Below are 17,455 nucleotides of genomic sequence, written 5' to 3' on the forward strand. Positions count from 1 at the left end.
AATCTGAACACTGACATTGGCAAGCCTGGGACTCAAACTCAAGCCTGTTCCACGCAAACCTGTGGCCCCATTGACACATGGGACCAGATTACTCCACTTTAGGGGGTCCACCCGGTGCTTTTTGTGTGTTTAGCAATATTCCCTGGCAATTCCCCATGAGATGTCAGCCACTCACCCAGCTATGACAAGCAAAAATGTCTGCAGACACGTCAGATGTCTTTAGGGGCTAACTTCCCCCTTCCTGAGACCACCATTCTCCCACCTGACTGGGGAGGTGGAAGAAGAGTGAGTATCCTCATCACCACAGTGATGGGGTTCCCTTCCTCTGTGGGGTACAGGTCTGACCTGAGCTGGATGGTCCATAAGCCCCATTTTTCTCACTTTTGAATGAAAAGGGCAGAGTCTGCTCGTGAAGTTAGGCTTCTTTCTACAGGCTAAGAACAGTCCTGAACTACCTTCTAGAGATAAAGCAGTAAACAAAGCAAGTCCCTGTCCTTACAGAGGTTATGTTGTGCAGACCATAGAGAGGCAGTGTAGAATGAGTCTCTCAGCTGATAAGGGCCACAAGATAACAAAAGCCTGGGAGACATGACATTTGAACAGAGGAATGCAGTGGGGGAGGGTTGCGCTTACTGACTTCTGTGCAAGAAGATTACATAGAGAACAACAACTGCAAAGACCTCCTGGGCAGGCAAGTGTGGGACAGCAGGTGTAATCACAGAATGAGCAACGGCTGAGCGATGAGGTCAGGGTGCAGGTGGAGGGAAAGGTGCTTGTGATGTTCATGGGGACTCACCCCAGGATATTTTGAGGACCAGACCCATGGTGTGAGCTGCAGTTTTCATTTCCATCTGGGTCAGGTTGCAGAAACACTTTGTCCTTTACACCAGTCCTGTCCCAGGACCGGGTCTCACCTGAGTCTGTGATTCTCAGCGCTGGGCTGGGCTTGTGCAAGATGGGGAGGTGTGGAGGGCAGGCAGTGATGTATAAGTGGACCTCTCTGCCGGCCCCAACTCATGTCCTGAGTGGACTGCCCAGGACACAGCTTCCTCCCAGCCTCCTCCCGGCCTCCTCTGCGGTGGAACAGCATGTTGCTGATCCTTCTGTTCCCGTTCTTCCTGCTGGCGGGCGTGCTCCTGGCCATGGTCTCGGTGTGGGTTTTCTGCACTGAATTCCTCACCGTGGACATCCCTGCAGGCATCAACCGCAAAACAAGATTACGGCTCCTACATTGCATCTTTAAGCTAATGATAATGTGGGTGAGTTTTGCATTCTCTTTGTGCCTCCTTGGGAGGCGTAAGGAGGGAGGTGGGAAAAAACATCCCAGCACCTTCATCGAATGAACACAAATATCATGTGGTCGGTGGAGGAGCAGACAGTATATTCTCAAACCTGAACAATCCCCACAAGGGGATATAATGCCCATCCTCTTGCTGGTGGTGTCATGTGGGACTGAGCTGTTAGCCTCAAGAGTTGGACCCTGACCCTGCTTGCCATCCGGTGTGTGCCATTTCAGAACACACGTGTAAACAGTGATGCCTGAGAGCATGTGGCTGGGGCGGGGTAGGACAGAAATTGAATACAGGAAATCTAGTTAATGAACTGGTTGCTGGCACTTGTGCTCTCAGATACCCCGATGGAGGAGAGCTGGGGCTCAGCTTTCACAGGATGCGAGGTTCCACCTAGGGTCCCCCTGGCCTGGCTGTTCAGCCTGCACAGTCCAGCTTCCCAAATGCAGTCGCTGAGTTTCTTCTACTGAAAAATAGGGAGTGATAGCAGCCTGGCTTCAGGGCACTGCGCCCCAGGGGTGTTCCCTGGTGCAGAGCCATTGCTTCTGAAATTCCTTCTTGTGGCTGATTGATTTGTATCCCTCACAAAAGTGTATTTCAACTACCCTGTGTCCTCGGGCGGACACCACTCTGGGGATAGTGATGGTGAGAGAAGCAGAGTCCAGGCAGATGGTGCTGGGGAGCGTGAGGCTCACGTGGTGGGTGGGCACAGCAAGGAGCAAAATGCTGCACAGATTGGCAAGGCTGTGTGGTAGGGTCTGGGGGTTTGGGGATCCCCTGTGTGCACGCAGGGGGATCCACGAGCCCCCACGAAGACAGGATGCAAGAGAGCTAAGAATTCACATGTGGTCTCAATGGCCCCGTCTCCATAACCTCTACTGGACATTCTTCTTGTGACTAGGGGCAGAGACCACAGGCTGGCGGCGCAGCTTCCAAGGTCACCGAGAGACACAAAGGCGCGTCAGGAGCGGTTCTGGCCATTTGCACTTTGGTGGAAAAACCGCTCAGGCTCCTGTCCCTTGGAGGGTGACAGTGCAGAGGCGGCTGCCTCTTGGAGTCATGGGCCAGTCGGGACCACACGCGTTATTTCATTACAGCACAATTTACTCTGATATCGAGAGTCAGATACAATGGCCTTCCTTTGTCATCCCGCATATTTCATTTCCTGTTCTCCAGCCACGCACGACGAGGTCACCAGGGTCACTGAAACCCTAAGTGACCTTGGCACAGAAAAGGGGGAGAGGCCATGGCAAAGAGCCAGCCCTTGGGGAAACCAACATTTTTGCTCACTTTCTCCTGTTATTATGCAAACAAGGGTTCAGTGGGAACTGAGGGAGACAGAACTGGGGCTCCTGCAGCGCCAGCAACACTGAAGGTCCTCGGTGCCCCCGCTGCCCCCTCTGCCCAATTCCTTACCAGGAAAATCCGAGAATCACATTATTTGATCCAAAAACATATCAGTGGGTCTCCCTAAAAGACAAGACCCCTCCCTCTGAAAAGCATGACCACAGCGCAGCAATTCCATCTTGGATGGCTTCGTTGTCCCAATCCACTTTGGCTGGGGTGGGGTGGGGGCTCTAGGGGGTTCTCCCTGGAGGAGAGGTCATATCCGGGCCAAGGTGGAGAGGGAGCTCCTGGGGGTGCTCCAGGTAGGGGCATCTGAAGCTGGGTTTGTAGGCTTGGGGAGAAGGCATCTGGGGGAGGGGTAGGAGAGGCCTGGTGGGGTGGACAGTGTGGCCACGGGGGGGTGGGGTGGCCTTGATGCAGTGCCGTGGAGACACCGGGCCCAGCAGGGATGGGGCCGCCCCTCTCTGGCAGAGACAGGTGAGGCCTCAGACAGCAGCAAGGACCCACTGAAGCCCCCGCCCACCATATTGCCTCTTTTCTCACCTCAGGGCACTGTTTTAGAGAAGCTGAGGATCTGCTCTATGCCCCAGTTTTTCCGTTTCATGCATGATCTGCCCCCGCTCAAGAATGACCCTGAAGTCGTGGTCACGGAGCTCCGCTTCGGGACCATCCCCGTGAAGCTGTACCAGCCCAAGGCGACCTCCTGCTCCAGCAGGCCGGGCATCGTGTTCTACCACGGAGGCGGGGGCATCATGGGGAGCCTGAGTAAGTGCCTGCCCCAGCCAGCCCCCAGGCCACCTGCCTCAGCAGGTGGAGCCCATCATGAGGTACCCCTCTAGCTCCTGGGGCTTTGTCAGCACCTGGGACTTCAAGCAGGTTCCCCATTGAATGAGCAAAGACATCAAAGATATGGGATGTGAGCTCTTTCTGGAAGTGACGAGTGACACACGTGTGCATGTATATGGAACACGCTGCTCATGCAGGGAATACATCCTTGCGCATGGACTATGTGAGTGTCTGTGCGTCTGTCTGGATACACGAAATTCACATAGCACAACACCTACCATTTAAAAGTGTACAGTTGAGGGGGCCTCCCCGGTGGCGCAGTGGTTGAGCTCTGGGTTGAGAAGCTGCCCGCAGCCTCTGCAGCGCTGGTTCGATCCCCAGCTGCTCCCCGGCCACCGGAGGAGGGTCCCACATGGTGCGCAGACCTCTCCTGCCTCCCGCTGTCCCCTCAGCAGTGTACTTCGGTCCTTCTGCCTGCTCTGCTCCCCGCTCTGGCTCTGGTGAATTCTCTCGCCCTCCCGCGCTTCTGACTGTACCCAGTGCTTGTATAAACAAAACAAACAAACAAATAAATAAATAAAACATGTCTCCTTTAAAAAAAAAAGTGTACAGTTGAGGGACACCCCACATTCACCAGGCTGTGACCACCACCTCTACTTAGCTGGGAAGGACTTTTCTATTAAGAAAACATGTATGGCACAGACAAACTCTGCCACAGAAAGACAAAGGAGCCAAAAATTTTAAGAAAATCAATGTGAGCAAAGCTAGAAATGGGGACAACTTTGTTATCGTCACTTCTCCCCTGTGGATTAGGAGGACACCCCTTTAGAAACCAGCACTGACTTCCACGGGGCCGTGAGCGTGTCCACCGCAGCAGCCTCTCAGACGAAGGGGTTAAGTCAGTGGTGGGGCTGGTTTTGCCAATGAAGGGATGATGTCATGCCAATACTGGTTAATATTATTGGGGCCGGTCCCAAGGCTGCCCAGAAAGTGCCTTATGTCAGCGAAAGCCCATCAGGCCTGTTACTCATATCCCCACTGCGCAGATGAGGAAATCACGCCCTGGGCAGCGAAGGGACTGGCCTGGCAGGACGTCAGCTCCAGCTGAGAAGGCAGAGCTGGGATTTGAACTTGATCCTGAGCTTAGAGCTCCCTCCTTGAACCTCTGAGCCCAGCAGCCCAGCGCCCCTCCGCTATTCTGCACGAGTGGTGGGCCCCGGGGTGCATTTTCAAGGAGGTGGACAGCGCCCCGGGGAAAACAGCAGGAGTGGAGGAGGGTGGGGGCGGCTGGGGGACCCGCGCAAAATCTCTGGACTCCTGTGCCCTAGGACCCCAAAGTGGAGCTGCTGTGGCTGAGAGGGGCTGCCCTCAGCCTCCCCAGTGAATGTGAAAAACCTTCCACTTTCTAGGGACCCACCATGGCATCTGCCGTCAGCTGTGCAAGGAGAGCGACTCCGTGGTTCTGTCCGTCGGGTGAGTGTGGGGACCCAACTGAGACCTGGAGGTGGGTGGGAAGCAGGCGTGGAGGGCAGGTGGGGTGTTGGAGGGTCCCCTTGAGGAGGGGAGGCTGTGAGGAGCAGCTGGGGGACAGCACGGGAGGCAGGGGACAGGGGCGCAGGGTAATGGTCCTCCCTGCCAGGTGAGTGTGAACAAAGGGGTTTTGTGCATGGCTGTGGGGGGTGGGTGGGGGATTCCTTGGTGAGCTTCTTTGGGAAGCAGAGATGGTGCTGTGCTTCAACCAGAGCTCTTTGGGGGGACAGCCCTGAACATTCTGGACACTAGCACCTCCAACACCGCACGCTGTGGTGGGGTGTGTTTCACCAGGGCAGCCCGAGAGCCCAGCCGCGCCCTTTCTCAGTCCTGTACCTGCCGAGGAAGCCAGAAAATTCAAAAGCTGCCTTGTCCTCACTGCTCTGGGGTGTCTCCCAACAACCTGGAGCTTCAAACACAGGGTGGAGGTGGGGCGGAGAGAGACGGGGCAACCCTGCCCTGGGGTCGGACCCCTCATCACATGGAGGGGGGACAAGGAGGGCCCGTCCGCCCATTGGCGTTTCCTGCACTTCTGCTTAAGGGCACCAGCTGAGGGAACTCTTTCCAGCATCTTGCAGGGCGCACTGGCCAGCTTGCTCCTGGCACTGCTGGCTGAGTAGAGGAAGGAACACAGATGCCGACTGAGGGAGAAAGACCTGGAAAAAGGCTTCACTTTATCATTTGTGGCTCCAAAACTGCTTCCACAGGGAACAGTGATCTTGACCCCATTGGTGGCCCCCCCACACCCTACGGCCTGGCTGTGCTGAGCCACTGGCTCCTCAGTAGAACATACCAGAGAGTCTGTGACAGTCATTGTTTGAATCCAAGGCAGACAAGGTGTGGGGCTTGAGAGCACTGCTGTCCTGCCTGGATTTGGGGAGCCCAGAATCGGGACCGTGGGAATGGGTAGAGCTTGTGTCTGGCAGAAAGATTGTGGGTCCCATGGAGAATTTCCTTGTGCATATTGTGCTTGTGGCCAGCATTGAGAGTGGTGAGATGTCTCCCCAAACTGTATTTCTGGATTCTCTTGGATTTGGTAAGGTCTGGCCATGCCAGGCTGGCATATCTGCTGCCAGCAACCTGCTCTCAGGTCATGCTCAGCACAGCTGTGGGTGCCCTGGTCCACCGTGGCTGGCCTGGGGTAGGCAGGCGTGTCATCTGCTGGCCCCAGTGGCACTGAGGTCTTTAGGATTCTACTAAGGAGCTTGTGAGTGTGGCAGGACGGGTTAGAATCACACCTGGCAAGCTCGAGTTGCTCATGGAAGATTCAGGAAAACGGGGGAATCAGGAGACAAGGTCAGGGATTTGGGCAGAGAGGCCAGGCTGGGGATGGGCAAGTTTTTGGCCGTCGGTACCGCCAGGGCTCCGAGTTCTGTGGCAACAGCAGCTCCCAGGTACTGAGCCCGCGCCCCACGTCTGGGGTGTGCCTGCCGCCTCATTCAGCCTCACACCTTACCTTCAGCTGGTGAGGCTTCAAAAGGGGAAGTTGAGGGTGTGGGGTTGGGGAGGGGGATCTGGGTGAAGGGTGCTAAACACAGGTGTTGGGGCTCCGCTGGGGCGACGAGTTCAACTGTCTTCCTTGATGTTTCTTAGGTACCGCATGGTCCCCCAGTGCAGGTTTCCAGTTTTGGGAAGAGACTCCATCTGCGCCACCATCCACTTCCTGAGGTCCCTGAAGCTGTACGGGGTGGATCCAGCCCGCGTCGTGGTCTATGGTGACAGCATGGGAGGGCAGTTGGCATCTACAGTCTGCCAAAACCTCCTGTGCTATCCAGACCTCCCCAAGATCCGTGCCCAGGTCCTTGTCTACCCCGCCCTCCAAGGTATTGACTTCCAGAGCCCGTCCTATCAGCAGAACAAGAACATCCCATTGCTCAGTCTGGATTTCTTCTTCTACTGTTGGTGCAGCTGCCTGAGCATCAACCCTGCGTGGAAAAGCGTCGTCCTGCAAAATGCCCACATGCCCCCGGAGGTCTGGGCAAAGTATCAGAAGTGGCTGGGGGCAGAGAACATCCCTGAGAAGTTTAAGACCAGAGGCTACCAGCCCCAGACCCCAGGGCCCCTGAACGAGGACGCCTACCAGGAGTGCCTCCAGGCCCTGGACGTCACGACCTCACCCCTGCTCGCGGAGGACGACGTGGTGTCGCGGCTCCCGGAAGCCTGCATCGTCAGCTGCGAGCACGACGTTCTCCGGGACCACGCGCTGCTCTACAAGAAGAGGCTGGAGGACCAGGGTGTCCGGGTGACCTGGCACCACGTGGAAGACGGCTTCCATGGGGTGCTCTCCTGCCTCGACATGACATTCTTCTCCTTCCCCTGCTCCAGGAAGATCCTGGACGCCACAGTCCGCTTCATAAATGACTTGTGACCTGCTCCCCGGCCCGCTCACATGACCAGACCAGAACCAGAACAGGTTCTCCACGGGTGAGGACGTCCTCTCTGGTGTGGACATTCATGTCGTTGAGCGGGCTCATGAGGGAGTCAAGGTCACCATCTCCTCTTGCTCCAGAGTTAGAACCACAGCTGCATGTTTCTGACATCTGAAGGAAGAACAACAGGATAGACAGTCATGGGGTGGGGGTGTTAAGGGTGTGGTGGGACTTTCTGCCTTTTTCATGTTGGACAAATCTGAGTGATAATCTTCAGTGGCCACAAGAGTGGATGAGCTGGACGAGCTCCAGGGACCCCGGAGTGCATTCTGGCTGCTCAGGCTGCTCCAGGCCGTGGACAGCAATCCTGGGCCTGGACCTGTGAATAGCCAACCTCAGGGGCCTTCTCCAATCTGGCTCAGAGGCTGGGCACTGCTGTCCAGACTGCAGGTGGGTGTGGGGAAACTGGTGTTGCTCTCCTCCTGCTGGCACCTCCCCTGATGTTCCCCAGCCTCGGAGCTGAGTCATGTCTGGATGGGCCGGAGCCTTAGGACAGGAGGGACAGGACCTCCATGGTGACACTTGGTGACAGATGATGACAGCATGGAGCCACCCGGGGGCTGACTCCAGAGCTCTGGCCTCAGCTGCCTTCCACAAGCAACATATGGAGAGTCAGCGGACAGGATGAGGAGGGAAACTGACTCAAGGCAGTGACCCACAAGGCTGAGTCTGACCTAACCCAACCATATCCATGTTCATGGTGGGAAATGAAGGGATGGATATGGAGAATGGTTTCTGTGTCGACACCGAACCAACTCAAAATAGCCCCATTCAGAGAGAGAATGTGTGTTTGGGGACCACCAATGAGGCTGCTCCAGTCCCAGGGGTGCCCCCAGCACCCATGAGGCATCATCTTCTGCCACTGAGGGAACCTCTGGTAGGTGCTCCCTTCCCCGGCTTTGTAAAGGAAGAGACTCTTTCGCTGGACAATAGTCAGTTAACAAAAATATCGATCAGGTGGCTGAGCCAAAGAATGAACAAGCAGCATCTTCCCCTAGAATGCGCTCTCGTCTGTCCACTGAGATAATTTCTTTAGTGTCTTAGTGGAATTAGGCCTAGAATTCCTTATCCAAAGTTCGAGGACCCAGCAGCTGGGAGATCTGAGAGTTTTACACAACTTGTTGGAGAATGACTTGAGCTCCTCGGGTGTAAACTGGGATAAGGATACTTATTGCCCTTATTTACTGTACATCTGCCAGAACCGGGAGAATAAATGGGTACTGTTTCCAGCCTGGAGTTTCTAGTAACTGGTTTCAGCAGTAAGCCTGAGGGTGCACCATTGAGAAGCAGAGTAGGAGGCGAGGTGGTGGAGCTGAAAAGAGTCCTGTGACATTGTCTCCTCACCTTTACCTCCCTACTCTGGCCTGGGGTGCTGACCTACATGGATCCCTTTGCCCTCTGCTTTCCTGAGGGTGTGGGTGGTGGCGAACATCTGGGGTGAAAGTTTAGGGAGGAAACAGAGTGACCGTCAGTGGGATGGTCGTGGGCAAGCTGTGTGCCTCCGCTGCTGGCTTGGCTCCTCATGGGAGCCCTGTTCACACAGCCTGGGGTCCACTGTTCCCCATGGCCCTGGAGTGGGACAGAGGCCCCTGTCACCAGCTACACTAGCCCCCAGCATCTTGACACTGCGCCTGGCTGAGCTCTCTGCAAATTATCCAAATTTGAGTTGTCTTAGTGCATTTGAGTTGCTGTTACAAAAATACCATGGAAAAGGTGGCTTATAGTGGAAATGAATTTCTTCCCTTCCTGGAGGCTGGGAAGTCCAAGATCAAAGTGCTGGCAGATTCTGTGTCTGGTGAGGGCCAGTGTCCTGGTCCCTGGTGGCCATCTTTTTGCTATGTCCACACATGGTGCGCTGGGGAGTCACTGGGCACTAACCACATGGACTTGGACCCACCCCCATGCCCTAATCACCTGCCAAAGAAACTATCTCCAAGTGCCATCATGTTGGGGATCTGGTTTTAATAGGAATATTGTGGTTCACAATCACTCAGCCCAGAGCATTATCATGGTATCTACTTCCTGTCGAGAAACTGAGGGACACACTTCGTTCTGATGAAGCTGATGATCAGAGAACATAAGCACCTCATCCCAGACAACACTAACACTCACACGCCTCTCTCTGGGGTACCTGTCCACCCTCCACAAGAAAGCCCCTTCCCCGCAGGCAGGCAGAGTCCACAGAGGTTTTAAGCGTGCCCATTTCCTTCTCCCAAGATCTCCATTTGGAAAAGCTGCTTCTCTTCCCATGGGAGGAATGGGTGTGGAAGTAGAGAGAGAGAGAAGAGTTTTACACACCTACGGGAGAGGGGCACCCCAATTCCAAGGGGTACAAGCACCCTAGTTACTGCCTGGCTTTTACCTTTGTGCAGTAGAATTCAAAGCAAAAAGCATCATGACATAAGGTAATGTGGTAAAGAGAAGTTCCTGCTACAGATTGAATAAGATCCCCTTCCCGGTTCACGAGTTGATCCCATCCCCAATATCTCAGAGTGTGACCTTATTTGGAAATAGTGTTGTGCAGATGTAATTAGTTAAAATACAGTCATTAGAGTGAACACTAATCCCATGTGACTAGTGTCCCCGTGAATAGGGAAATCTGGACACGGACACACATTGAGGACCATGTGAGGACATATGTCTGCTTCAGTCATCTGCCCCAATACCAGAGAGGGGGAGGGAATGGATTCTCCCTCACAGCCCTGGAGGAACCAGCCCTGTCCTCACCACAATACTGGACATCCAGCTTCCAGAACCCGGAGACAATACATAGTGCTTAGGAGGTCACCCAACTGTTGCCATTGTGTTAAGGCTGCCCCAGCAAACTGGTGAAGACAACTTTCACAAGTGTGAAACTGTGCCACTGAGCATTGCAACAAAATCTGCAAGAGAAAGATGCTAGAAATTTCTTAATTAACACAAAGGAACCTTGGGAAGCCCAGAGGAACATAGAACAGGGATACCTGGCATGGAGTAGTGGACCTGGCCTGGGCAGGGATGCCTGAGTGGCCAGGCTCCAGGACCTGAATTCGAGCTCACACTAGCATGATTTCCTGTGTCAGATGCTGGCACTCAGCACCATCCTCGCCCTCCTGAGCTCTTACCTGTGTCCAGGGCCCAGGCGCTGGAAACTGGCATTTCCCAGACTCTTGCTGGCAATGTTCCTGTTACGACTCTCCTGAGGAAAACCTTCCTGTAAGATCTGGAAGGCAGGTCTTCAAGGTGGGAAGGTTGACAGCAGCTCCTGTTGATGGAAATCAAGCCCCTCCCCTGACCTTTGCTTCCTTGACCCAGCCAAGTAGCTCAAGTCTCCATTTCCCTATATTCAATCTCCTCCTACTTAGGGGAAATAGATTGTATAGCTGGAAAGTTCTCAGGAATCAGCCAACAGTCACATTTTTACCTTTGGTGACTGAAAGGGCTGCATTTCCGAGGTTCTCTGGCATGTCAGGGAAGCCGCGGGGATGTGTTCTGGTTCTGAAATTCTCTGGCAGGCACGACGTTCTCTTACTCAGCTTCCCTATCCTGGTGAATACAGAGAGTGGAGAGGGGGGTCAGTGAGAGCCTGGGGGAAGGTGAGGTGAGGTGGAGGAACATGGACCCCACAATCTCTGGTGTTGGGGCCTTCACCATATGCCCCCCTATCCATGAGTTGAGGGGGAAATAGCCTCTATGGACACTTGTTACAGCATTGGCACTACTAACCGTAGTTGATGAGTCCAGGAAATCGGAAATGGTCTTGTATTTATCCGTATGAGTCCCTGATTCCCCTTCTGCTTAAGAAAAAAAGAAGATTTCATGGAGAATAAGGCAGAAAATACTGACCCGCACTGCTGTGTTTATTCCACAACCCACATCTGTATGTTTTGGTCATGCAAAAGGTATAATGTTTAGAAACGTCAATGGTGATTGATGTTCCAATCCCTCTCATATTTACTGATGTATTTTTCACTATTTTGGGGTGAATTAGGATATTTACATTTTGACAGAGACATCTTCCACTTCCAAATCATTGTGTTAAGTCGCAGGCACTGTGTCATAAAAGGATCTCTCAAGCCTGACAGTAGATTTTACTGCATCATGATAAACATGTGTGCAGAAAACAATATAAACCAAAAGGCCAACAACTAGAAAAAGTATCTTTACAAATATTTTTAAGTCAATGCAAAAAGATAAGCAGAAATAGAAAAGTAGGTAAAAGATATGAACCCACAAAATAAATTCACGAGTCCACAGAAAACTCAAATTACCAAAAAATATAAAATAGCACTCCAGGTCACTGGATTCAAATAAATGCAAAGTGAAATAGCACTGAGATGCAATTTTAAAAGGACAAAAAATCTGGCTCATGTGAAATATAATGATAAGATTCACTGATGGTGATAACACTGACCCATCATTTTGGGGTCTATTTTGGGGAAGAGTGTACATTGAACAATTTGGCTGAAGAGTAACTTGTTAGGATGTATCAAAAGTCTGAAAATATTTTTATCTTTGATGCATCAGTTCTCCATTTAGACATTTATTCCTGGGAAGAATTGAAGTTATGAAAGATTTAGGAAAAATCAGAGATGCATTGTCTAATCATAGTTCACAGTCCAGAAAAATAACAGAATTGTGAAAATCCTAAAATCAATGAAAATTTTGTGACTGAAATATATTTATTGACAGGGCAGTTTACAAAGGACTTCTTTCATATGTCCCTTTTAAACAGGCATACACAGAGAAACACACATGCACCTATACACCCTGGATTGCTGCAAGTAAGTCCTCCCATAAAAACAAGTTAATAGGAAGGAAAAGCGGAAGGTTCCTGTGAAAACCAGGACATAGAAGATAAACAGGCGACTCTGGCAAACTGCTCCAAGAGGAAAGTTGCCATAAAAGAGGACGAAAAGAGAGGAAAGCTCAGAACCCTGCTACCCTCCCCCACTGACAAAGCTGGTACACTCTGACCAACAGAAAGAAAACAACAACAATGAGAAAAAACTACAGATCAAGTGAGACTGTGAGTGGAAAGGAACTATTGCAGGTGCTGCACCCCGTGAACAGCAACTGTGGAGAACCGTGCAGGAATCTCCATGGAGGTAAAGCAAGTGGCTCTGGGTGCCGTTAGAGGAAGATAAGGACTCCGTGGAGACCAACATATAGTCCAAGGCCAGCTGGCAAGCTTGTGCGGAATACCACGTGTGTGCTCAAACAGCATATGCAGATCGTGGCTGCCCAGATTCCCGTGCCCGCGACCTATATTCGTGGGGAGACACGTGGGAACCTTCATTGAGGTGAAAGACCCCCACTGAGTAATCAAAAGCCAGGCACTTGGGCATGGGAGCAGGGTGCAAACGGCTCCATTTCTGTGGACACTGAACAGGGATACCACCCGCGTCCCAGATGTGAGGGCTTTGGAATTGAGACCCGGGGCACGAAATTCGGGGCATGGGATCCCCACGACGTGTGGCACTGGGAAGAGACAGCACCCGACACCGTTGAGCCATTTCACACCACCCCCACTCAGTTCCCCAGAGACACACTGGGAAAAAGCAAAGCTCTGGAAGGATACTAGGAAAGATCTCTGGTGCTACCTAGCAATCAGAACAAAATCACCAACTTCCTAATAGTTGAAAGCCAGGGTTTCCAAAACTACCCTCAGGCTCTGAGAGAGGGTGGGCCACACAAACTGGGGTAAGAAGGGAAAGGAGTGGAGCAAGACCCCATTCTGGAACTGAGAGCTAGGCACCGGATTTGGGGTGTGGGCTGAGCCATAACAGTGGGCTCTGCACAGGGTGACAGCCATCATTTTGCATCTGAGACACTGAGATTGAGAACTAGAGCACAGAATTCAGGGCATGGGATCCACACAGCCACAGGCATAGCACTGGGTGAACACGGGGCAGACACAGCACCCAGCGTGAGCAATAGGCCCTGTGTCGAGGTGCTACCCCCTCCTCCCCACCCCAATTTCTCAGAGAAACAGGGGAAAAGCACAGGTTGGCAAGTACAGGTCTCCAGCACCACCTCGTGACCAGAGCAAAATCTCCAATGAACTGATTCTCTGCTGGAACTGAGTAAATATGGAGGGAGGGAACTGTAAGAGACAGTGCCCAGCAACACAGCCACAGCATCAACACCCTGGTGGAGTTTTGGCCTACAAATTCTGCTCTCAGTCTGGAAAACAGTTTTTGACACCCCTGAAGGCTCAATCCAAAGAGATGCCTGGCAACAATAGTGGCACAATATCCCAACTCATAGAACAAATTAGAAAGCAAACAGCAGGGAGATGGAAAAATACAAATAACCAAGCAAGCCTGCAGGATGAAGGACACACCCCAAAAAGAAATTCAGTCACCAGATCTCAACAATGACATGGAAGAACTTCTCTGCCTGTCAGATAGAGAATTAATAATCTTCATGATTAAAAAATATAATGAGATGAGATAAATAATCAATGGACTGAAGGAGGAAAATGAGACCTTAAGAAAGGAAATCAAAGAAAAGGAGGAGACTAAAAGATTACTGGACGAGACAAAGAGCTCTTGGAAAAGCATTGAAAACAGAACTGAGGAAATGGAAGAATGGATCAGTACTCTTGAAGATACAGAAATGGAAAGAACCAAAAGAGAAAAATGGACTCCATAAAGAGAGGAAATATAAGAGTTATAGGCATTTCAGAAGGTGAGAAGAGAGACAAAGGATCTGAGAAAATATTCAAGGAGATAATTGAAGAAAACTTCCCAAGTATGAAGAAGGAGATGAATATAGACATACAGGAAGCTAGGAGAACACCAATTACCACAATGAAAAGAAAACTACAGCAAAACACATAATAGTAAAGCTTGCAAGAGTCCAAGACAAAGAAAAAATAATGAAACCAGCAAGGGGGAAGAAACAGATAACATATAAGGGAAAATCATTCAGGTTAACCTCAGACTTCTCCAAAGAAACACTACTGGCAAGAAGAGAATGGAGTAACATATTCAATGCCAGCCAATGCCAGCCAAGAATACTTTAACCTGCAAAGCTCTCCTTCCTCTTTGAAGAAAAAATATGGACCTTCTCAGACAAACAGAAACTCCAGAAATTCATTACAACTAAACCCCCACACCAAAAAATTCTACAAGAAATCCTAAAGCCAAAACCAACAGAAGAATGATCAAGAAGAACAGAATAATGTGAGGAATAAAATGACAAAAAAGACAAAATTGCAAATACAGATGCCAACATATCAATATGAACTCCAAATGTAAATTGATTATGCTCATCAATAAAAAGACACAGTGTAGCAGGCTGGATTAAAAAACAAAATCCATCCTTCTGCTGTCTCCAGGAAACACATTTAAACACAAAAGATAAACACAGACTGAAAGTAAAAGGTTGGAAAACAATCCTACAAGGAAATGGACCAAAAAAGAAGGCAGGAACACCTATACTTATATCAGATGAAATAGACTTCAAATTAAAAAAAGTAAAAAGAGACATAGTCAGACACTACATTATGATCAAGGGGACAATACATCAGGAAGATATAACACTCATCAACATATACTCACCAAATGAAGGAGCACCAAAATATAATAGACAGTTATTATCAGCTCTGAAAACTGACATTAAAGAAAATACATATATAGTGGGAGACTTCAACAGTCCACTCACCAATGGACAGATCAATGAGACAAAAAATAATAAAGACACTAGAGCCCTAAATAAACACATAGAACCCATAGACTTAACAGACATCTCTAGGACACTGCACCCAGAAAAATCAGAGTACACATTTTTCTCAAGTGCACATGGATCATTCTCCAGAATCAATCACATACTGGGCCACAAGACAAACATCAACAGATACATAAAGATCAAAATCATTCCAACTATCTTCTCTGATCATAAAGGCATCAAACTAGAAATAAATCATGTAAAAAAAAAACCAAGGAACCCTCCTACTTCATGGAGATTGAAATCCACACTACTGGAAGACCACTGGACTAATGAGGAGATCAAAGAAGAAAGTAAAAAATACTTTGAGTGAATGACAAGGAGGACACCACTTTCCAGAATGTATGGGATGTAGCAAAACAGTTATAAGAGGAAAATATATAGCAATCCAGGCTCACATCAAGAAACATGAAAGAACTCAAAGAAACAACCTAATCTAACATCTCAAAGAGCTAGAAAAAGAACTACAAAAAAACCCCCTAGGGCCTCCCTGGTGGCACAGCGGTTGAGCGCTGGGTTGCGAAGTTGCCCGCAGCCTCTGCAGTGCCGGTTCGATCCCCGGCTGCTCCCCGGCCACCAGAGGAGGGCCCCACATGGCGCGCAGACCTCCCCTGCCGCCCACTGCTCCCCTCAGCAGTGTACTTCGGTCCCTCTGCCTGTTCTGCTCCCTGCTCTGGCTCTGGTGAATTCTCTCACCCTCCCACGATTCTGACTGTACCCAGTGCTTGTATGTGTAAATCAATCAATCAATAAATTAAAAAAAAACCCCTAAAGCTAGTAGAAGAAAGGAAATAATAAAAATGAAAGCAGAAATAAACGAAACAGAAATTTAAAAAAAATCCAAAATATCAATGAAACCAAAAGTTGGTTCTTTGAAAAAATAAATGAAATAGACAAACCTCTAGCCAGGCTCACAAAGAAAAAACAGGAGAAGACACGTATAAATAGGATTATAAATGAAAGAAGAGAAATCACAACAAATTCAGTAGAAATCAAAATAATCAGAGATTACTATGAACACTTACATGCAAACAAATTCAACATAGAAGAGACAGACACATTCCTAGAACAATATAATCATCCAAAGCTGGACAAAGAAGAAATAGAAAACCTAAACAGACCAATTACAAGCAGCAAAATTGAGGCAATAATCAAATTCCCCCAAAATAAAAGCCCAGGTCCAGATGGCTTCACAAATGAATTTTAACAAACGTTCAGCAGTGCCTATCCTACACAAACTCTTTCAAAAAATTGAAAAAGAAGGAATACTACCAAATATGTTCTATGAAGCCAACATTAAACTAATACCAAAACCAAACAAAGACAGCACAAAAAAAGAAAATTTTAGGCCAATCTCCCTAATGAATGCTGATGTAAAAATCCTCAACAAAATCCTTGCCAGCAGAATCCAACAATGCCGCAAAGGGATAATACACCACAATCAAGTGGGATTCATCCCAGGGGCACAAGGATGGTTCAACATATGAAGATATCAGTGTAATCCATCACATCAACAAAAAGAAAAATAAAAACCATGATCACATAAATAGATGCTGAGAAAGCATTCGACAAAGTCCAACATCCAATTATGATGAAGGCCCTTGAAATTCTTGGGATAGAAGGAACATAACTTAACATGATAAAAACCGTATACAGCAAACCCACTGCCAATATTATTCTCAATGGCGAAAAACTGAAGACCTTTCCTTTAAGATCAGGAACAAGACAAGGATGTCCTCTCTCACCACTGCTCTTCAATATAATACTGGATGACCTAGCCAAGGCAATAAGACAAGAGAAAGACATACAAGGAATCTAGATAGGGAAAGAAGAAGTAAAACTATCACTATTTGTAGATGATATGATAGTATACATAGAGAACCCTAAAAACTCCACAGAAAAACTACATAAAATAATCAACCAGTTCAGTAAGTAGCAGGATACAAAATCAACACACAAAAATCAGAAGCCTTCCTATACACAATCAATCTGAAGAAGAAGAAATCAAGAAAAACATCACTTTTATAACTGAAAAAAATCAAACACTTGGGAATAAACCTAGCAAAAGAGGTGAAAGACCTATACAAAGAAAATTATAAAACACTGTTAAAAGAAATAGAAAAAGACACAAAGAAATGGAAAGACATCCCCTGCTCATGGATTGGAAGAATTAACACTATTAAAATGTCCATCCTACTGAAAGCAATACACAGATTCAACACTATTCCAATAAAAATCTCAATGACATTCTTTAAAGAAATAGAACAAATACCGGTGAAATTCATATGAAACCACAAAAAACCATGAATAGTCAAAGCCCTACTTATGAAAACAAAGGAGAAAGGAGGTATCACACTTCCA

The 17,455-nt window shown here is 49.1% G+C and overlaps 1 protein-coding gene across 1 annotated transcript; it reads left to right on the forward strand.

Moving 5' to 3' along the window:
- Positions 1-1,088: 1,088 nt before the first annotated feature.
- LOC311177838 (arylacetamide deacetylase-like 3) lies at positions 1,089-7,320 on the forward strand (the record flags this gene model as incomplete). The annotated part of the gene is made up of 4 exons (XM_084244076.1): positions 1,089-1,259; positions 3,185-3,401; positions 4,832-4,895; positions 6,546-7,320. The coding sequence occupies 4 exons, from the start codon at positions 1,089-1,091 to the stop codon at positions 7,318-7,320; spliced, it is 1,227 nt and encodes a 408-aa protein (XP_084100202.1).
- Between the last annotated feature and the right edge of the window lie 10,135 nt (positions 7,321-17,455).

The sequence above is a fragment of the Talpa europaea genome (genome assembly GCF_964194135.1).
Source record: "Talpa europaea genome assembly, chromosome: 9".
Lineage (NCBI taxonomy): Eukaryota > Metazoa > Chordata > Mammalia > Eulipotyphla > Talpidae > Talpa > Talpa europaea.